The sequence below is a fragment of the Schistocerca gregaria genome, chromosome 2, assembly GCF_023897955.1.
Source record: "Schistocerca gregaria isolate iqSchGreg1 chromosome 2, iqSchGreg1.2, whole genome shotgun sequence".
NCBI classification, from domain to species: domain Eukaryota; kingdom Metazoa; phylum Arthropoda; class Insecta; order Orthoptera; family Acrididae; genus Schistocerca; species Schistocerca gregaria.
Genome location: NC_064921.1, coordinates 552,831,696 through 552,855,174, shown reverse-complemented (window position 1 = coordinate 552,855,174; position 23,479 = coordinate 552,831,696). Strand labels below are relative to the sequence as shown.

Here is a 23,479-nt window from a genome sequence, read left to right as displayed (position 1 = left end):
TTTTAATTTCCACTGTCTATACTTTTACAAATAAATTCATAAAGCTTTGTCAGCATGACCAGGAAGGATTCAGGATTCACACTCATGGAAGTGTAAGTTCAGAAACATAAGCAAATAAACTCTCTAAACATGTGAAATTTCATCATTTTTTCACTTACTATTGGCTGCATTTGTTACTGTAGGTTGGCTTTCCTTCATAAATAAGAGTGATTCTTCGATGAATTTTGCTCAGCATACAAACCATATTTACAGGTGTATGAAACTATTGTTTTCCAAATCTATTAAAAAGTAGGGTATAAATTGAGATGATTTACTATAAAATTTGAGTTTTTTTCTAAACATCAAGTTTAAAATCTAACAGTTCAGCAATTTTTTCATAAATTAAATAAATTCTAGAGTTTCATAAACCTGTAAGTATGGTTTGTATGCTGTGCAAAATTCATGGAAAAATCTCTCTTACTTACGATGGAAAGTAAACCCATAGGCACAAATGCGGCCAATAGTGCGGGAAAAATGATGAAATTTCACAAAAAAACAATGTTATATTTTTGAACTTCCACTGCTATGAATGTGAATCCTGAATCCTTCCTGGTCATACTGACAAAGTTTTATGAATTTATTTGCAAAAGTGTAGGCAGTGCAAATTAAAATGTCCTGTGATGTCTCTCCTGCTCCAAGTCTGTCCATTTGACGTCCTGCCCCCTTACGTCTGTGGACCTGTAGGGACAGAAGCTTCTACCGACAAGTCTGTCTTAAGGGAACACACTGGTGATGTAGGCCATACTTTGGTTGCATGTGTGAGCAGTTGCTCAATCTTGTTGGAATACTGCATACAGCTTCTCTGCATCTGTTAATCGTGCATAGAAATAGATAGTTAAAGATCATTAGATATCTGTCAATGCGTGAGATGTAATTGACAAATATGGGGCCAATAATGGGGCGTGCAGACAACAAACATCAAACACGTAACTTCTCTCAGTGGAGAGGTGCCTTGTGCATAATATGTGAGTGGTCCTGAGATCAGTATCTGAAATTCAGGGAGTTTACATAACCTGACAAATGAAACCAGGCCTAATCTGAGCAGAAGTAAAGTAAGGGGTCCAGGAAACCGCTAGAAATTGATGTTAACAGTCTGTGAGGTTAGTGAACTCCTTTTTCCTAGTCCTCAAATTTCAACTCTCACCACACCCACATGATAGGCTTTTAACTTAATATCTTTTAGTTCACGATGACATGATGTACGTTACACATTAAACTGTCGAGATAGTCTCCTTACTGACTTTCAGTGACATCTCGTAATGTTAGTGCGAATTCTGTTAATATTTTGAGCAGTCCTCACCGACGGTCGCCTGTTCCTCTGCACGTTGTGTACGGATCCTACAGCCCTCCATTTCTTGAACAGATCTTGAATAGCGGTGGTCGTGGGGAGTTTCCTACCAGGATTCTTCGCTTGAAACATTTGTTTACATTCCTTGATGGAAACTGTCTTCACGTAAAAATCCACGATATCAAATAGCTTTTTTACACCTACATTTACACCTATATCTACATGATTACTCTGCTATTCACATTGAAGTGCCTGGCAGAGGGTTCAATGAACCACTTTTATGCTGTCTCTCTACCCTTCCACTCTCGAACGGCACGAGGGAAAAACGAGCACTTAAATTTTTCTGTGCGAGCGCTGATTTCTCTTATTTTTTCGTGATGATAATTTCTCCCTACGTAGGTGGGTGCCAAAAGAATTATTTCGCAATCGGAGGAGAAAACTGGTGATTGAAATTTCACGAGAAGATCCCGTCGCAACAAAAAACGCCTTTGTTTAAATGATTGCCACTCCAGTTCACGTATCGTGTCTGTGACACTGTCTCCCCTATTTCGTGATAATACAAAACAAGCTGCTCTTCTTTGTAATTTTTTGATGTCATCCGTGAGTCCAACCTGATGCGGATCCCACGTTGCACAGCAGTACTCCAGAATAGGGCGGACAAGCGTAGTGTAAGCAGTCTCTTTGGTAGACCTGTTGCACCTTCTAAGTGTTCTGCCAATGAATCGCAGTGTTTGGTTTGCTCTAGCCACAATATTATCTATGTGATCGTTCCAGTTTAAGTTATTTGTAATTGTAATGTCTAAGTATTTAGTTGAATTTACAGCCCTCATATTCGTCTGACTTATGGCGTAATCGAATTTAGCTGATTTCTTTTAGTACTCATGTGAATAATTTCACACCTTTCTTTATTCAGCGTCAATTGCCACTTTTCGCACCATACAGATATCTTATCTAAATCATTTGCAAGTCGTTTTGATCATCTGATGGCTTTACAAGACAGTAAATGACAGCATCATCTGCAAACAATCTACGACAGCTACTCAGATTGTCTCCTATGTCGTTCCTTGGGGAACGCTGGATATTACTTCTGCTTTACTCGATGACTTTCCGTCTATTACTACGAACTGTGACCTTTCTGACAGGGAATCCCGAATTCAGTCGCACAACTGAGGCGATACTCCGTAGACACGCAGTTTGGTTAGAAGGCGCTTGTGAGGAACGGTGTCGAAAGCCTTCTGGAAATCCAAAAATATGGAATCAATTTGACATTCCTGTCGATAGCACTTATTACTTCATGAGTATAAAGAGCTAGTTGTGTTTCACAAGAACGATATTTTCTGAATTCGTAATGACTATATGTCAATAAATAGTTTTCTTCGAGGTACCTCATAACGTTCGAGTACAGTACATGTTCTAAAACCCTATTGCAAATCGACGTTAGTGATATAGGTCTATAATTCAGTGGATTACTCTTGCTTCCCTTTTTGGGTATTGGTGTGACTTGACCAATTTTCTAGTCTTTAGGTACGGATCTTTCTGTGAGACAATGGTTGTATATTATTGCTAAATATGGAGCTATATTATCAGCATACTCTGAGAGGAACCTGACTGGCATACAGTCTAGACCGGAGGCCTTGCCTTTATTAAGTGATTTAAGCTGCTTTGTTACACCGAGGATATCTACTTTTAAGTTTCTCATCTTGGTAGTTGTTCTTGATTGGAATTCAGGAATATTTCCTGCTTCATTTCTGTAACAGCTCAACAGTACGGGCTTCTCACAACAACTGACTCACGAACACATAGCCGTAATCAACTTTTCGGTTAAATGCTGTGTAGCCAAGTTTTGAAACAGTTTTGGCACTTATAAACATTTCTATTAGAGATGATTAACTGGTAAATGAGACTTTCTGGTTTTCTGTACGACATCCTGTATATGGAAAAGGCTTGAAACTTATGAGCCATGTGCCATTGTACTACATACCAACAATGATACAATTTAGACTACGACAGTCAGGGCAGGAATGCGTAGTCTGGTGTCCCAAGGCGCAAAAGTTGAATCGCAGTGTTGTGGCCATCAACGCCCTTACCAAACCCAAGGATTTATCTGACCTCCAGGTTTTTTTGCTCAAGGTTAACTACTACTCACAGTTTTTACTCCAGGCTGCTAACGTTGCACAGGGCCTCAAACGCTTGCGTCACAAAGGGGAGCTGTTCAACTGGACTCCTGTCTGTGATCAAGCTTTTCTCTACTAGAAAACTATGCTCAAGTCCGCCTCTTGCTTGATCCCCTTCTCCCCAGATCGCCTCCTGATTGAGGCCTCCGATTTTAAGGACTATGGTAATGGGGCAGTACTGACTCACAGGAATGAGTATGGCTCAGAACACCCCGTTGCATATTTGTCCAAGACGCTATCCCCAGCATAGAGGAACTATTCTCAGATTGAGAAAGAGGCTTTGGCGATTGTGTTTCCATTTAAAAGTTTCACATTTACCCATTTGGGACGAAGTTTGCTCTACTCACTGATCACAAGCCTTTTGTTACCCTCTTTGGGCCACACACACATACACACACACACACACACACACACATCCTCGAATGAACTGCTAAGTGTCTCTAGTGCTGGGCCCTGTTCTTACGCAATTATATTTATGTTATCTGATTTAAACCCACCTCTCAACACTCCTATGCCAATGCCTTGTCACATCTCTCCTCAGGTCCTGATCCTGTTTGACTATCACGAAACTCTGTACTTTCACATTAATATGGCCTCCCATGATACACTGGATGGATTTCCCATCATGGCTACACATGTCACCTCTGCTACACGCTGGGACCCCATTCTGTGGGAGGTTCTCCACTCTGTGACCCCTGGTTGGCCCACATATCTGAAATGTCGGTTGAAAACGGTATTCAGCCCCTCTCCCACAGGCTCTCATTTGTGGTGGGTGTCCTTCTGCTGGCCGCGATGGCTGGCACCCATGAGGTAACTGTCCCACCCAACTTTCACCACTGCGTTCTACGCTTGCTACACAATGGAAACTGAGGGATGACCCATATAAAGGCGTTGGTTCGCCGTCATGTGTATTGGCCCGACATGGAAACATCGAACATTTGGTCCGTGGGTGCACGGTTGTGCAAATCACCAGCTCAGCCTGCCACAATCATTTGCCCCCTGGCCCATGCCATCTCACCTGGGACTGCATCCATCTCGATTTTGTGGGCCTGTTCTTGGGATCGATGTGGTAATCCATTGTGGATGCATACTCCATTTACCTATATGTTGTGCACATGGTGTCTGCCACAACTGATGCCACACTCATGACCTTGGCTCAGGTTCTCGCCATCGAAGGCCTGCCTCACCACAGGCACCCCAGCGCTCCTTCTCACATCCACAACGATCAGAAGGGCAATGCTATTACCAACCCTCTGCTGACATTTTGATGGATTCCACAGACGGCCCTCACAACCCACCACTGTTGGTCGATGCCACAGGGTGCTACCCCAGCAGTTTGGTATTTTCCGTAGTTCGCGTATGCATCTCGGCCTCATTGTGTTCGAGTTATGTGTATTGAGATACCTACTGTTGTTTTTTGGAATGCTTCTGCATTGTTGTTGTCTCACAGTATTTATCGCCTCAGTTCTTACTTGGTTGCCTTGTGTTGTGTCCTGGTCGGTAGTACTGTCTGCCATCCGCTACTTGTTCGTCTGTCCAATCTATTTGTAGTTAACGACATCCAGCGGCTCCCCTGCCTGGCGGCTTCACGCCTTCATTCTCTGCCGTGCACTGCTCGCTGGCCTCTTCGTGCATCAAGTGGTAAATCAGAAGAAGATACAATAAATAATGCTTTTGTGATTGTTTATTTTCATTACAGAAGCCTTGGCAAACTCAAGTGGTCAGTTTAGTTACTCACTAGAGGAAACTATGACCATATACTTTGTACTACTGCCTGGGAGACAGCTACCATGATAGACAATCATCTCTAGTGTGAGCAGAAAGACTGTCCGCAAGGGTAAGTGCTAGGTTTGTTATTTCGATTAGGGGCATTGGGTCCTTTACTATAGACCTTACATGTCTGGAGTAATTAACTGCACTGGTGGAATTTTCAGGTGAACTACTGTAATCGAAAAATATAGAAGATGCGAGTAATGCGGTATTGCTGCATTCCATGAATTAAAATGACGGCGTCAAATTTGTGCCACCATTATCTCACCTCTGCCCCCCTCCCTCCCTCATAGACAGCCAGACTTCGTCTTTGCATCATACCGATAGTAATCTATGTCACCACCTAAGTTCCTTCACCTGCAGTCGCCTAGTCGTCCTTCGCCAGTAATTTCTCGTGCCTACGCGTCTTCTTCAGTGTTCTACCTCTCACGAGGAGCTCCAGTTTTGCAGCTTCTTCACCAGTGGAAATGCCAAATGATCCATCGCCATCACTGTCACCCACGAAAAAACCGTGATCATCGTCGGCTCCATCGCAAGTGACATCTCCTGCTCTATTGTCAAAAATTATCGCCACCTCAGCACCGTGTACAAAATCACAGCCAGCACCTTGGCCAGTCCTAGTGATTCCAGCCATATTCGCCACCATTGCACTGATATCACACCTTCCATAAGCTCCTGTTCATGTCCCTACTTACACTCAACTAGTCCTACTTATTATCCCATAGACAATATCAACACAGTATTTATAAACTAAATAGAGCAGATAATGCCTCCACTTAAAAAAAGAAAAACAAATCAACTCACAGAAGATCTCAGTGACTCATAGACATGAAACAAATACATACTTTCACTTATCGTCATCCAATCTACCTACGTCCTAATTCACCTACCCAAGCACTTAACATTTATGCTGCCCCAACATACACTCCTGGAAATTGAAATAAGAACACCGTGAATTCATTGTCCCAGGAAGAGGAAACTTTATTTACACTTTCCTGGGGTCAGATACATCACATGATCACACTGACAGACCCACAGGCACATAGACACAGGCAACAGAGCATGCACAACGTCGGCACTAGTACAGTGTATATCCAACTTTCGCAGCAATGCAGGCTGCTATTCTCCCATGGAGACGATCGTAGAGATGCTGGATGTAGTCCTGTGGAATGGCTTGCCATGCCATTTCCACCTGGCGCCTCAGTTGGACCAGCGTTCGTGCTGGACGTGCAGACCGCGTGAGACGACGCTTCATCCAGTCCCAAACATGCTCAATGGGGGACAGATCCTGAGATCTTGCTGGCCCGGGTAGTTGACTTACACCTTCTAGAGCACGTTGGGTGGCACGGGATACATGCGGACGTACATTGTCCTGTTGGAACAGCAAGTTCCCTTGCCGGTCTAGGAATGGTAGAACGATGGGTTCGATGACAGTTTGGATGTACCGTGCACTATTCAGAGTCCCCTCGACGATCACCAGAGGTGTATGGTCAGTGTAAGAGATCGCTCCCCACACCATGATGCCGGGTGTTGGCCCTGTGTGCCTCGGTCGTATGCAGTCCTGATTGTGGGGCTCACCTGCACGGCGACAAACACGCATACGACCATCATTGACACCAAGGCAGAAGCGACTCTCATCGCTGAAGACGACACGTCTCCATTCGTCCCTCCATTCACGCCTGTCGCGATACCACTGGAGGCGGGCTGCACGATGTTGGGGCGTGAGCGGAAGACGGCCTAACGGTGTGCGGGACCGTAGCCCAGCTTCATGGAGACGGTTGCGAATGGTCCTCGCCGATACAACAGGAGCAACAGTGTCCCTAATTTGCTGGGAAGTGGCGGTGCGGTCCCCTACGGTACTGCGTAGGATCCTACAGTCTTGGCGTGCATCCGTGCGTCGCTGCGGTCCGGTCCCAGGTCGATGGGCACGTGCACCTTCCGCCGACCACTGGCGACAACATCGATGTACTTTGGAGACCTCACGCCCCACGTGTTGAGCAATTCGGCGGTACGTCCACCCGGCCTCCCGCATGCCCACTATACGCCCTCGCTCAAAGTCCGTCAACTGCACATACGGTTCACGTCCACGCTGTCGCGGCATGCTACCAGTGTTAAAGACTGCGATGGAGCTCCGTATGCCACGGCAAACTGGCTGACACTGTGTTCTTTTTTTCCATTTCCAGGAGTGTAGAAAAAAAATTTCAGAACCAGAAATTACTTTCACAGGAAATCTGAATGTTGTTGTTGTGGTCTTCAGTCCTGAGACTGGTTTGATGCAGCTCTCCATGCTACTCTATCCTGTGCAAGCTTCTTCATCTCCCAGTACTTACTGCAACCTACATCCTTCTGAATCTGCTTAGTGTATTCATCTCTTGGTCTCCCTCTACGATTTTTACCCTCCACACTGCTCTACAATGCTAAATTTGTGATCTCTTGATGCCTCAAAACATGTCCTACCAACCGGTCCCTTCTTTTTGTCAAGTTGTGCCACAAACTCCTGTTCTCCCCAATTCTATTCAATATCTCCTCATTAGTTATGTGAGCTACCCATCTAATCTTCAGCATTCTTCTGTAGCACCACATTTCGAAAGCTTCTATTCTCTTCTTGTCCAAACTATTTATCATCCATGTTTCACTTCCATACATGGCTACATTCCATATAAATACTTTCAGAAACGACTTCCTGATACTTAAATCTATACTCGATGTTAAGAAATTTCTCTTCTTCAGAAACGCTTTCCTTGCCATGGCCAGTCTACATTTTATATCCTCTCTACTTCGACCATCATAAGTTATTTTACTCGCTAAATAGCAAAACTCCTTTACTACTTTAAGTGTCTTATTTCCTAATCTAATTCCATTATGCTTTTGTTGATGTTGATCTTATATCCTCCTTTCAAAACACTGTCCATTCCGTTCAACTGCTCTTCCAAGTCCTTTGCTGTCTCTTACAGAATTACAATGTCATCGGCGAACCTCAAAGTTTTTATTTCTTCTCCATGAATTTTAATATCTACTCCGAATTTTTCTTTTGTTTCCTTTACTGCTTGCTCAATATACGGATTGAATAGCATCGGGGAGAGGCTACAACCCTGTCTCCCTTCCTTCCCAACCACTGCCTCCCTTTCATGCCCCTCGACTCTTATAACTGCCAACTGGTTTCTGTACACACTGTAAATAGCCTTTTGCTCCCTGTATTTTACCCCTGCCACCTTCAGAATTTGAATGAGGGTATTCCAGTTAACATTGTCAAAAGCTTTCTCTAAGTCTACAAATGCTAGAAACGTAGGTTTGCCTTTTCTTAATCTTTCTTCTAAGAGAAGTCGTAAGGTTAGTATTGCCTCACGTGTTCCAACATTTCTACGGAATCCAAACTGATCTTCCCCAAGGTCTGCTTCTACTAGTTTTTCCATTCGTCTGTAAAGAATTCGCGTTAGTATTTTGCAGCTGTGACTTATTAAACTGATAGTTCGGTAATTTTCACATCTGTCAACACCTGCTTTCTTTGGGATTGGAATTATTATATTCTTCTTGAAGTCTGGGGGTATTTCGCCTGTCTCATACATCTTGCTCACCAGATGGTAGAGTTTTGTCAGGAGTGGCTCTCCCAAGGCCGTCAGTAGTTCCAATGGAATGTTGTTTACTCCAGGGGCCTTGTTTCGACTCAGGTCTTTCAGTGCTCTGTCAAACTCAACACGCAGTATTGTATCTCCCATTTCGTCTTCATCTACATCCTCTTCCATTTCCATAATATTGTCCTCACTTACATCACCCTTGTATAGACCCTCTACATACTCCTTCCACCTTTCTGCTTTCCCTTCTTTGCTTAGAACTGGGTTTCCATCTGAGCTCTTGATGTTCATACAAGTGGCTCTCTTTTCTCCAAAGGTCTCTTTAACTTTCCTGTAGGCAGTATCTATCTTACCCCTAGTGAGATAAGTCTACATTCTTACATTTGTCCTCTAGCCATCCCTGCTTAGCCATTTTGCACTTCCTATCGATCTCATTTTTGAGACGTTTGTATTCCTTTTTGCCTGATTAATTTACTGCATTTTTATATTTTCTCCTTTCATCAATTAAATTCAATATTTTTTCTGATACTTAAGGATTTCTATTAGCCCTCGTCTTTTTACCTACTTGATCTTCTGCTGCCTTCACTACTTCATCCCTCAAAGCTACCCATTCTTCTTCTACCGTATTTCTTTCCCCCATTCCTGTCAATTGTTCCCTTATGCTCTCCCTGAAAGTCTGTACCACCTCTGGTTCTTTCAGTTTATCCAGGTCCCATCTCCTTAAATTAGCACCTTTTTGTAGTTTCTTCAGTTTTAATCTACAGTTCATAACCAACAGATTGTGGTCAGAGTCCACATCTGCCCCTGGAAATGTCTTACAATTTAAAACCTGATTCCTAAATCTCTGTCTTACCATTATATAATCTATCTAATACCTTTTAGTATCTCCAGGATTCTTCCATGTATACAACCTTCTTTTATGATTCTTGAACCAAGTATTAGCTATGATTAAATTATGCTCTGTGCAAAATTCTACCAGACGGCTTCCTGTTTCATTTCTTCCCCCCTATCCGTATTCACCTACTATGTTTCCTTCTCTCCCTTTTCATATTGACGAATTCCAGTCACCCATGACTATTAAATTTTCGTCTCCCTTCACTACCTGAATAATCTGAATATATTCCCCAAACTCATAAATATCCTAAGTCATGCCTGTGAAACTTACTATTATTACCAAAACCATGAGTCCCCACTTCCAATCATCCTACTCTGCAGACATCATGTTTTTAGTTTCCATACACTGTCACCTCCCTCTCCCCACCTGCCAAGACTTACATTCATGGTGTGGAATGTCAACTCTGAGGTCATGGTACATGAGGACATGCAGAAAATCAAATAAAACGCCAACTTCGAAATACGAACTGGCATGCACATCCATAACAACTATGGACCCATCGGTTTTATCTGCGTTTTATCAGAAACCTCCAAGAGCATTGACCGACTAGTTAAAAGCAGATCTTTCATTTACCTCCAACACCATAAAGTAAACCATCCGAAGTTAGTTGGAAGCCATCCATTGCCTTGGGTGTCTTCACTACAATGAAACAACACGAATCAGTCCAAAATCCCACTGACCTGTCGACACTACAAGTCTCATCACCTACACAAAGACTGTCATAGCGTACAGACTAATATATACTCAGATTTGTAAACATCGTCCTCAAAATTATCCATTATATCGAACACCCTCATACCCTACAACAGTTGTCCCTATGTGTCCCAACTGTATTCCACCTCAATATGACCGCTGCCTTCTCCCACGATCAGCTCGACAGTTTATTAACCTTAACTGGAGCTACCCAATTCCCTACACTACTTTCTAAATCTAAATGGCGCCACAAATACACAAATCCTTGATTCCAACATCTGTTTCAAAACAGCCCAAGACACCAACACGCTTACCCAACATAATACCCATGCTTTTATTCTGCCACATTACCTTTCTGTCTCCCTATAACCTACAGTGGATCAATAACCACACACAGTAGCCATGCCAGATGTGGACTAGCAACTGCAAACACCCCAAACCAGCTACATGGCCTCTACAATAATTCTGCTGAAAACTTTATTCTAAACATGTATTTTACCTTCTCAACAGTCAACTGTGCAGTGTCTGTATCTTTCCGACTTATTATACCCCATTCAGTTTACTCGCTCTCATAGATTATCCTTCTGCATCTATGTTCTTTTTACTGACTTGTATATACAGCACTCGCATGCTGAACTTAAGTAGGCCCCTCAGTTGATCACTTCTGCCTTCTGCGGTATCTAGTTTGCTTCCTTCACGCACATATCCCCAAAATGACTTTCCTGCCAACCTCCTCAGAAACATAATTCATAAGTCTTTCATCTGATTGGAAGCGATCACAGCTCAGTCCAACTTCAGTCCTAATCTACACTTCCCACATTCATACCCATCTCGCAACAACAGAACTAAAATAATCGAATAACACCACCAAAAAATCTGGAGCACCTTTTGTGAGCTTACCCATATACAAACAGCAAGCTACCTCCACACAACAAAGGTATCTCCAACACCACATCCTTCCTACCACACACACACACAGCCGTCCCATGCATCCAACTGACTTCAGAGAATCCTGCAAGCCTAACGCTCCTTCTCCTGCACCCATGACTGGGACACAACAACACCCCCATCCTCCCTCCCCCAGAAATTGCAGAGAAACGACCATAATATGCTTAATGCAAAACGAGGCCTCGACTATAGTTAGACATGCTATAAACTAAATGCCACACCACCCACAAATTCCAGTAACTGTTGGAAAGCATTCCAAATACATACCAGCAGCAATCCTCCCCATTCCACCAACTCCCTCTCCACAAACAACTCTTCCATGATAGCCTAAGTAAACTTCTCTCACCTTCCACGACAACCTGACTTGGCCATTACATGACCTCATATGTCCACCACTGGAGAGAAATATTCGTTGCCCCTCTTTCTCCCAATCTCCAGCATTTACACCCTATGCAATGAAGAGATTTAAACACACCAATCCAAATTAGGCTGTTGAAACTATGTCCCCCCACTTCTGTCAACATCTCATTTGTTGTTTCATCCTCATCGTTAAATAACCTTTCACTTGGTTTATTGAGATTAACATGACTTGCGGACTCTACTCCTCGCCGAAACGATGACATTATTTAGTCTAGAGGCGTTAATGTACAAGATTAGCATGACTCCCTCTAGGGGTAGTTACTTTCTTTGTTGCGTTCGTCGTGACGACAAATTTAGTTTTTGCTTCAGGTACCGGAGGTGTTTCCAAGTTATCATTGTTCCCAAGAGTTATGAAACCTTAGGTAATATCTGGAGAAAACATTATTTCCTCTGGTCCAAGAATTAACACTGTTCATCGTAACGGTTTTATCTGCTCGTCTGTTGCGTAATATGTGGCAGATTTAAAGATAGAAGACAAACCCAAAAGCAGAAGATAAACTTTATCCGCTAAACTTGTAAATGAATAGCTGTCGTTACCGTCTCCTTCACTACTGCCCATCTATCTGTATTCTCTTACTCCATCCTCGATTAAATTATCTCAGTGATTTCAGTTGTTTCTATAACAGTAAAGACTACGCTACTGGAAAAGAAACGAAATAAACATTTATGAATCACAATGGGTTCGAAAAAGATTTGAGTGTGCACTGGTTTATACCTGAGAATATACTTTCCAGAACTATTCTTGTCCTCTTCAATCTTGTAATTCACTGTCTGGTCGATGACGAATTGCGTATCTTGTACCCAGCCTCTCAATTTCGTATGCAACATGTCTCTCACACGTTTCACGTTTTTAATCCATGCAGGAAGAAGCTCATCACTCATATGGTCACCCTGAGACACATGGAAAATAGTTCAGTTTTCTTCCATTACATTCACAAGCAACAGCCAATCTAAATTTACACTTCTAGGTACGGCTGTTGCACAGCATTTAAATTATTAGTGAAGCATGACTACGTACGTCTCTAGCGAGATACACACAATTCTTAACCTATAACGCGAGGTAAGAGAGCTGTAGATATTTCCAAGCAGTTACATTATAAACAGTTTAAATTATGAATGCATGTTCTCGTGGGAGTATGAATGATATGTTCTAGGGATGCCAACGGCGTCACTTGCAACTTGAATAAGCACCTGAAACGACTTCAAGTATAAGAAGATTTTATTCTGATTTTTGAATGATTTCCGAAAAGAGATATCGTCAACATATCATAGTTTATGGAAGACTTCGAGGAACGTGCTTTGGAGTCGGCGACTTTAAACCCAGCCTGTTTCTTTAGATATGTTGACGATACCTTTGTTGTTTGGTCTTATAGTAGGGAGAATATGAATGCCTTTCTGGAACATTTGAACTCGATCCACCAGAACATTCGTTTTACGATGGAGGTGGAAGAGGATGGTTGTCTTTCCTTTCTTGACGTGTTGGTTAGGAGGAAGGATCACTGGGACATGCAGTCTACAGGAAAAGTACTCACACCGACGTGTACTTATAGGCTAATAGTTTTCACCATCCGGCTTAGAGTGAAGGGGTACTTCGTACCTTGGTACACATGCAAGTGTCGTTACCGACGCTGACACTTTGCCAGCTGAGCTGTCCCATCTTGAAGTTATGTTTCGTCAAAATGGTTATAGTGATAGACAGATTGAACGTGCATTGCGCTATCGACCAACTGTACATCGGGTCCACTGCCTTTTTGCCTTACGTAGGAAACACTTCCAACAAGATCGGTCGTATTTTACGGAAATACGATGTGAAATGTGTTTTCCGACCTCCATCTAAAATTAGAGTGCTTTTGAGTTCTGTTAAGGATGATCTTGGTCTGCTAAGGCGGATGTATGTAGCATTCCTTGTAGCTGCGGTATGGCATATATTGGTCAAACTATCAGGACCGTGGAGGACCAATGCACTGAGCATAAACGGGACACACGATTACAGCACCCAAGTAGATCTGCTATTGCTTGGATGATGGCCACCCCATGTTATATAATAACACCGAGATACTGGTGTGCACGTCCAGTGCTATTAAGGAGGCAGTTGAGATTAAATTAGCGATCAACCTCGTTAACAGGGATGGACCGAGGTTTTAAATTTGCATGTACGTGGCCTGTTTGTCTTGAAAATGGCAGAGTGTTCTCCCGCCGAAATATCGCTGAAAGTGTTACCTGGCTGGATCCCCGAAAGTTATTTGAAAGTTGTATACACCAGGAGAAACTCAGGTCTCAAGGCGAACAGTGTTTTTCGATTTATTGGGAGAATTCTAGGTAAGTGTAACGCATCTATCAAGGCGACTCCATATAGAAGACCTGTGTGACCAATTCCCCGAGTACTGCTCGTATGTTTGGGATCCAGACCATGTAGGGTTAAAGCAACACATAGAAGCAATTCAGAGGCTTACTGCTAGATTTGTTGCTGGAAGGTGTACTGAACATGCAAGCTTTACGGAACAGAAGACGACATACTTTCGAGAAACGCTATTCAGGAACGTGAAATTTGAAATAGGCTCTGTTCTAAAAAATTCCAAGAGAACTGACGGATGTCAGTGACCTGCTCCCACAATATTTCGGAGCAGAGCAATATTGAGTTGTATACTGGCGGAAGTACACTGAATTGTCTCATTTAAAAATCCACTGGTGCTTGAGAGGTGCGCTGGGCATGGGTTACTTGAGGGCGTGCACTTTTGCTGCAAGTCTGCGAGCTGCTGAGAGCACACTCTGCGGTAGAAACTCGTCTCTTCCTTGTTATCGGACAACGACTCCAGCGCCATTCACAAAGAGCATTAAAACTCCCTGTACTGGCCGATCGAGTGCAACAGCTATCGACATCCATCCCACAAAGTGACAATACAATGCATGCACTTTTGCATGTTTGCATTCAAGGTTCTGGCGGTTACACCGGTTATTAATGTATTTGGATGGTTGATCTTGTGCTTACATTGACGCATGATCTTGAAGTGTTAATCACTTAAATATGCTGCTCAGACAAATGTATTCCCGAAGAAACAGTACTCATTACTTGAGTGATAAGTAAGGGATTGTAGTAACTTTCTAGAGTTATCGTTTGAGACTGGTTCTCGAAAATTTGTTAGTAGACTTCCTCTGGAGGTTTTCGTTTATCTTCTAAAGTATGCTAGTTCAGTTCCTCCAACATCTCAGTAACACTCTTCCGTGGGTCTAACAAACCTATGACCATCCGTGCAGCCCTTCCTGGTATATGTTCAATATTTTGTGCTAGTCCTATTTTGTACAAGTCCTTCGCACTTGAGAGATATTCTGAGATGAGACATGAAGTGATTTGTAAGCGATGTTCTGTGTAGGCTGATTGCATTTCATAAATTTAGGCAACATTGTCCGTGGACCGCAGCGATCTGGTGCTAACTTTGATAACAACAACAGTCGAGATCGCAATAACATTTGTTTCTTACGACTAGTCTCGGCTTATGCTGAAACCATTCTCAGAATTTTTGGGCTCCCTACGATTGTTGTTGGCGGCTCCTCGGTTTTTGAAGTGATGTTCACTGTGTACGATCGTTTCATCATGTGAAAACTGAGGAACCGCCAGCAACAGCCATAGGGTGCCCAAAACATTTGAGGATGGATTTAAACATAAGTTAGTAAAGTAATGTTACTGCGACCTCGAGTGTTGTTTTAAGCAATGACTGAATTTCCCTGTTATTTTACCACTAAACCGAACTCTACTATCTGTTGTACCCATGGCTGAGCCTATCAGGTCTTCCCACTTCATGTCCCTACTGAGTATTACACACAAGTATTTGTATGGCTCTACAGACTACAACTGTGAATTACTAATATTTTGTTCATAGGATACTGCGGTTTTGTATTTTGTGAAGTGCACAATTTTACGTTATTGGGTACGTAAACCAAGCTGCCAATCACTGCACCGGTTTGACTGAATACTTGCTGAGCTTCGTACATACGGTAGTTTATTGTAGATAACTGCATCATCTGCGAAAAACGTATCACCACAAAATCAGGTAGGGGTGACGCAGGAGTAAACCTAACCATGAATAAGAAAATATAGCTTTGGTTAAACTATTATGATCAGCATAATGAATGTATTATCGTAGTCAAGATAGAAACAAAGAGAACAGACACCATGGTAACAGATAGTTAAATGACCATTAGCTCTGTAGATGCTGAAGGGATTCAATGTACGTATTTTGAAATAAAGAAAATTATATACTTACGTTAGACGAGATATTATTTTTGATGGGTGACTGGAATTCGGTAGTCAGAAAAGGAAGAGAATAAAAAGTGGCAGGAGAATATAGACAGCACGAAAAGAATGAAATGGGAATCACCCTGGTAGAATGATATTTTCACTGTGGAGTGGAGTGTGTGTTGATATGAAACTTACTGGCAGATTAAAACTCTGTTCCGGACCGACACTCGAACTCAGGACCTTTGCCTTTTGCGGGCAACTGCTCTACCATCTAAGCTACCCAAACGACTGACGGCCCCTCATCACAGCTTTAATTCCGCCAGTACCACGTTTCCTACCTTCCAGACTTTCCCCAGGCTGTGGCAAAGCCATGTTTCCCCCGTATTATTTCTTCCAGGAGTGCTAGTTCTGCAGGTTTCGCAGGGGAGGTTCTGCGAAGTTTGGAAGGCAGGAGACGAGACATTGGCGGAAGTAAAGCTGCTAGGAGGGGCCATGAGTGGTGCATGGGCAGCTCACATATTAGAGTACTTGCTCTCAGAAGACAAAGTTCCCGAGTTCGTGACTCCATCTGGCACGCAGTTTTAATCTGCCAGGCAGTTTCAACCTGGTAGTGTATTGTACAGAACGCAATTTAATCATCAGTAATACTTGGATTAAAAATCATGAAAGGAAGGTCTATACGTAGAAAAGGCGTGCAGACACTGCAAAGTTTCACATCCAATATATAATGCTAAGATAAAGACTTACAAACCAGATTTCCAAGTGGGAAGATGTGGACTCTGATCATAATTTATTGGTTTTGACTGCAGACTAAAATTGGTGAAATTTGAAAAAGATACGAAATTAAGGAGGTGGGACTTGGGTAAAACGAAGCAACCGGAGGCTTGAATCTCATTGACTGGAATAGAGCTGCATTCAGTAATGGTTTCCTCTTCGAAATGAACGCCGTTGACCAGCGAAGACACCGCGCACCCGACTTTGAAGCGGCCGCGCTGCATTACGCTGAAGAGAACCCGTCAGCGAGTACACGAGCGTTTTTTTTTTTTTTTTTTTTTTGGCTGTTTATGACTGGAACTGTAAAGCAAGTTATGTAAGGCGTTAAGCCTAATGAATTATTTGTAAAGGTGGTCACATTTCTCCTCTCTACAAATACTAGCAGTTTGTAAAGGGAATTTTCGAACACACTGTAGCTCAATACTGAACATCATATTGGTACATGAAACGATAATTAATTAAAAAACGGGGCAAGAGAAAATTAGGGACAACTGCACGGAAAGAAGTAATGCTGTTGTAGGATACACTTTGATGCATCAAGGAATTTATTAATTTGGCAAGTGGTTATAAGTGCTGGGTGTGGGGGGAGGGGAAACTTGTAGACAGAGAGATTGTTGTTGTTGTGGTCTTCAGTCCTGAGACTGGTTTGATGCAGCTCTCCATGCTACTCTAGCCTGTGCCAGCTTCTTCATCTCCCAAAACCCACTGCAACCCACATCCTTCTGAATCTGCTAAGTGTAGTCATCTCTTGGTCTCCCTCTACGATTTTTACCCTCTACGCTGCCCTCCAATACTAAATTGGTGATCCCTTGATGCCTCAGAACATGTCCTACCAACCGATCCCTTCTTTTGGTCAAGTTGTGCCACATACTTCTCCCCAAACCTATTCAGTACTTCCTCATTAGTTATGTGATCTACCCATCTAATCTTCAGCATTCTTCTGTAGCACCACATTTCGAAAGCTTCTATTCTCTTCTTGTCTAAACTATTTATCGTCCATGTTTCACTTCCATACATGGCTACACTCCATACAAATACTTTCAGAAATGACTTCCTGACAAATCTCTACTCGATGTTAACAAATTTCACTTCTTCAGAAACACTTTCCTTGCCATTGCCAGTCTACATTTTATATCCTCTCCACTTCGACCATCATCTGTTATTTTGCTCCCCAAATAGCAAAACTCCTTTACTACTTTAAGTGTCTCATTTCCTAATCTAACTCCCTCAGCATCACCTGACGTAATTCGACTACATTCCATTATCCTCGTTTTGCTTTTGTTGATGTTGATCTTATATCCTCCTTTCAAGACACTATCCATTCCGTTCAACTGCTCTTCCAAGTCCTTTGCTGTCTCTGACAGAATTACAATGTCATCGGCAAACATCAAAGTTTTTATTTTTTCTCCATGGATTTTAATACCTACTCCAAATTTTTCTTTTGTTTCCTTTACTGCTTGCTCAATATACAGATTGAATAACATCGGGGAGAGACTACAACCCTGTATCACTCCCTTTCCAACCACTGCTTCCCTTTCATGTCCCTCGACTATTATAACTGCCATGTGGTTTCTGTACAAATTGTAAATAGCCTTCCGCTCCCTATATTTTTCCCCTGCCACCTTCAGAATTTGAAAGAGAGTATTGCAGTCAACATTGTCAAAAGCTTTCTCTAAGTCTACAAATACTAGAAACGTAGGTTTGCCCTTCCTTAATCTAGCTTCTAAGATAAGTCGTAGGTTCAGTATTGCCTCACGTGTTCCAAAATTTCTACGGAATCCAAACTGATCTTCCCCGAGGTCAGCTTCTACTAGTTTTTCCATTCGTCTGTAAAGAATTCGTGTTAGTATTTTGCAGCTGTGACTTATTAAACTGATAGTTCGGTAATTTTCACATCTGTCAACACCTGCTTTCTTTGGGATTGGAATTATTATATTCTTCTTGAAGTCTGGGGGTATTTCGCCTGTCTCATACATCTTGCTCACCAGATGGTAGAGTTTTGTCAGGACTGGCTCTCCCAAGGCCGTCAGTAGTTCCAATGGAATGTTGTCTACTCCGGGGGCCTTGTTTCGACTCAGGTCTTTCAGTGCTCTGTCAAACTCAACACGCAGTATTGTATCTCCCATTTCGTCTTCATCTACATCCTCTTCCATTTCCATAATATTGTCCTCACTTACATCACCCTTGTATAGACCCTCTATATACTCCTTCCACCTTTCTGCTTCCCCTTCTTTGCTTAGAACTGGGTTTCCATCTGAGCTCTTGATGTTCATACAAGTGGTTCTCTTATCTCCAAAGGTCTCTTTAATTTTCCTGTAGGCAGTATCTATCTTACCCCTAGTGAGATAAGCCTCTACATCCTTACATTTGTCCTCTAGCCATCCCTGCTTAGCCATTTTGCACTTCCTGTCGATCTCATTTTTGAGACGTTTGTATTCCTTTTTGCCTGATTCATTTACTGCATTTTTATATTTTCTCCTTTCATCAATTAAATTCAATATTTCTTCTGATACTTAAGGATTTCTATTAGCCCTCGTCTTTTTACCTACATGATCCTCTGCTGCCTTCACTATTTCATCCCTCAAAGCTACCCATTCTTCTTCTACCGTATTTCTTTCCCCCATTCCTGTCAATTGCTCCCAAGCAGGTTCAGACAGGTGTACGACGCACTATGTATGAAGGGATGAAGAAGACTGCATAGACAGACTAACGAGGATGGCTGCGCCAAATCAGTTTTTACACTGAATATCACAAGAACGACAATAACAACCAGAGATAAAAAAAATTGCGTACAATTAATTAAATGCATCATTGTTATAAATATATTGCAAATTGAGTAAAATTTCTGTAAAGATTGGAAATAAATCAAAATCTATGTCTTATTTTACGCAACAGCTAGGGCAAATTTTATTTGCTCCTCGTAAGTTATTAAAAGTGTACACATTATTAATTGAAAGCACAAGGAAAGGGCTTTAAATACGTGTTGAGAACATGTTCCTTTCAATAATTGTTTTTTTATCACAAATTTAATTTTCGATTCCATTCTTTGTGCAATGCAATCTCATTGCTTATGTCTCTAAAGTCAAATTTAGCATCTGTGTATTATTTACCGAAAACATATCTTGCATTTAACAGCCATTTTCACCTATACCCGACTTTAAGTGGTTTTTAATCATATTTAATTTCCAGAAACTCCGTTTAGAAGATGTTGCACGCTCTGGAATTGCTATAAATATCGTCAAGCTATGGTATTTTGTATGTGAGGCCTGATTCCCACATCACTTATTACTCTGCCGAATCATCTGAAGTATTCTAGCTTAAACAGTTTCAGTCCAGTCACCAGGTAGCATAATATTTGCTTCAGCGTCCAATTGTCAGCCTTTGGGATCCTACAACACCGCTGCGGAATTGCAGCAAAAGCTCCGTTATTGATCATGTGGTAACTGCATGGTCGACGGCTGTATGAGCAAATGCACTGTTGACACATAGCTCACGTGACGTTTGTTGCGCACAGGTCACTTCTTTATGATGCTACCTGGACGAAATGGTGTGGTGACAGCAGGATGCATCTACAGTCTGGGGTCTATGGGGAGGCCTTTTCTTACCTACCACAGTAGTACAAATTGACATGCCAACTAGCTCCGCAGATGAGGAAGAGATTGAAGAAGTATATCATGAGATAAAATAAATTTCTCAGAGAATTAAAGGAGACGAAAATCTAATTGTGATGGGGGACTGAAATTCGATAGTAGGAAAAGGAAAAATAGTAGGTAAAATGGATTGGGGAAAATGAATGAAAGAGGAGGAATCCACCTGGTAGAACTTAGTACAGAATATAGTTTAATCGGCGCCAACACATGATTGAGTATAACAAAATAAGATGTTATACGTGGAAAAGACCTGGAGACACAAGAAGGTTCCAGATTGATCATATAATGGCTACACAGAGATTTAGGAGCCAGATTTTAAGTTGTAAGATACTTCCAGTGGCAGATTTGGACTGTAACCACTACTTATTAGTTATGAACTGTAGATTACAACTAAAGAAAGAGGAAAAAATAGGAAATTAAGAAGATGGGATACGGATAAGTTGAGAGAACATAGGTTGTTGACAGTTTCAGACAGTGTGTTAGACAAGCTTGACTAGTACACAGGAAAGCATTCTGTGGAAGAAGAATTGGTAGCTTTGCGAGATGAATTAGTGATTGCAGCAGAGAGTCAAACAGGTAAAGGGACGAGGTCCAATAGAAATAGTGAATGTAACTGATGAAAGAAGGAAATTTAAAAATGCAGTAAATAGAGATGCCGATGGGAAATACAAAGGTTTAAAAATAAGATTGAAGGAAGAGTTGATATGAAGAAATTGATATGAAGAAATGGCTAGAGGACAAATGTAGGAGTTTAGAAGCATGTTTCACTAGAGAAAATACACATACAGCCTACATGAAAATTAAAAGAGCCTTTGGGGAAAGGAAAATGAAATGAAACGATCGTATCACATTGTTGGGCGGGATGTCCCATTCGGATTCGGCCGCCATGTGGAGCTCTTGTTTCAGTGGACCCCACATTGGGCGACTTGCGGTCGATGATGAGGATGAAATTATGATGAGGACAACACAAAATCCAGTCCCCGAGTTGAGAAAATGTTCCACCTGGCCTGGAATCGAACTCGGACGCAGTGTTTAGGAGGCAAGCACGTTATAACCCAGCTAAGCAGGCGGACTGCGGAAAGGAGAAGCAGCTGTATGAAAATCAAGAGCTCAGATGGTAAACCAGTCGTAACCAAAGAAGGGGAAAGTGAAAAGTGGAGGGAGTATATAGAGCTCCTATACAAGGGAGATGAACTTGAAAGCAATATTACAGAAAGGGAACTGGATGTCGAGAATGATAGTGTGGATAATATGGTACTGCGAGAAGAATTTGACACACATCTGAAAGATCTAAGTCAAAAAAGGGTCCGGGGTAGACACATTCCATCAGAACTACTGACAGCCTTTGGAGAGACACCCATGACAAAACTCTTCCACCTGGTGTGTAAGTTGTGTGAGACAGGCGAAATACCCTCAGACGTCAAAAACAACGTAGTAATTCCAATTACAATGAAAGGAGTTGCTGACAGGTGTGAAAATTACCAAAGTATCAGTTTAATAAGTCGTGGTTGCAAAATTCTGGCACGAATTCTTTACGAAAGAATTGAAAAACTGATGGCAGCTGACCTCAGGGAAGATCAGTTTGGATTCCGGAAAAGTGTAGGGAAACGAGAGACTCTACAGACCATACGATTTATCTTAGACGATAATATAAGGAAATACCAAGCTACATTTATAGCATTTGTAGACTCAGAGAAATCTTTTGACGATGTTGACTGGAATAGTCTCTTTGTAATTCCGAAAGTAGCCGGGGGTAAAATATTCGGAGTGAAGGGCTGTTTACAACTTGTACAGAAGCCAGACGGCAGTTATAAGAGTCAAGGGGCACGAAGGGGATTCAGTGGTTGAAAAGGGAGTGAAGCAGGGTTGTAGCGTACCCCAAATGTTATTCGATATGTACATTAAACAAGCAGTAAAGGAACCCACTGAAAAATTTGGAATAGGAATTGAAGATCAAGGAGAGAGTATAAAAATTTTCAGGTTTGACGATGGCACTGTAATTCTGTTGGAGAGAGCAAAGGATTTGAGAGAGCAGTTGAACGTAATGGACATTGTCTTGGAAGGTGGACGTAACATGAACATAAACAAAAGCAAAACAAAGATAATAGAATATAGCCGAATTAAATCAGGCGATGCTAAGTCAATGAGATTAGGAAACGAGACACTTAAAGTAACATGAGAAGGGAGGTCATTCACATATATCAAGTACAGGAGGGCACCCATGATCGAACCTTGTGGAACTCCTCATGTAATTTCACCCAAGTTAGATGAAGTGGCAAACTCCTTTGAATCACTAGTAGCATATAAAGAGATATTTTGCATCCTGTTTTGTAGATATGACTTAAACCACTCATATGCTGTTCCATTTATACCATATAATTGTAATTTCTTTAACGTAATGTCACGGTTCACACAATGAAATGCTTAGGATAAGTCACAGAATATTCCTACTGGTAACATTTTATTATTTAAAGACTCTATTATGTGGACAGTGAAATTGTATATTGCTGTCTCAGTGGAACAGCATTTCTTAAATCCGAACTGTGATTTAGTAAGTATCCCATTACTGTTGAGATGGCTAACCACTCTTGAGTACATTACTTTCTCAAAGATTTTGGAAAATGCTGTAAGCAAGGATACTGGCCGGTAATTATTGACATCTATGGTTTCCTTTTTTTTGTAGAGAGGCCTGACAATGGCATATTTTAATGTCTGGAAAAAAGCCCTGAGTCAGTGATGCATTACATATGTGACTCAAAAAATAAGCTGTAGTTGCTCCACATAGTTTTAATAACTTGTTAGAGATGTCATCTACTCTAACAAAACATTTATTTTTTGAAGATTTAATAATTTTCGTTATTTCACACAGGTTGTTAGATGAAATGTAATCTGACTAAATTTTTTCAACACTCACTCTTTCATGTACTGCCTGGCTTTTTGTTTTGAACTATTTTCATCAATTTTTTCTCCTACACTTAAAAAGTGATTGTTAAATACATTGGCTACCTGTGTACTGTTG

General features: G+C 41.8%; 1 protein-coding gene across 1 annotated transcript in view; it reads right to left on the bottom strand.

Moving 5' to 3' along the window:
- LOC126336209 (uncharacterized) overlaps nucleotides 1-23,479 on the bottom strand; it is a 116,694-nt gene that overhangs the window by 32,098 nt on the left and 61,117 nt on the right. Inside the window, exon 5 of the mRNA XM_049999716.1 lies at nucleotides 12,515-12,690. Within this exon, the coding sequence (XP_049855673.1) occupies nucleotides 12,515-12,690 (176 nt within the window). The remainder of the gene's footprint in view (nucleotides 1-12,514; nucleotides 12,691-23,479) is intronic.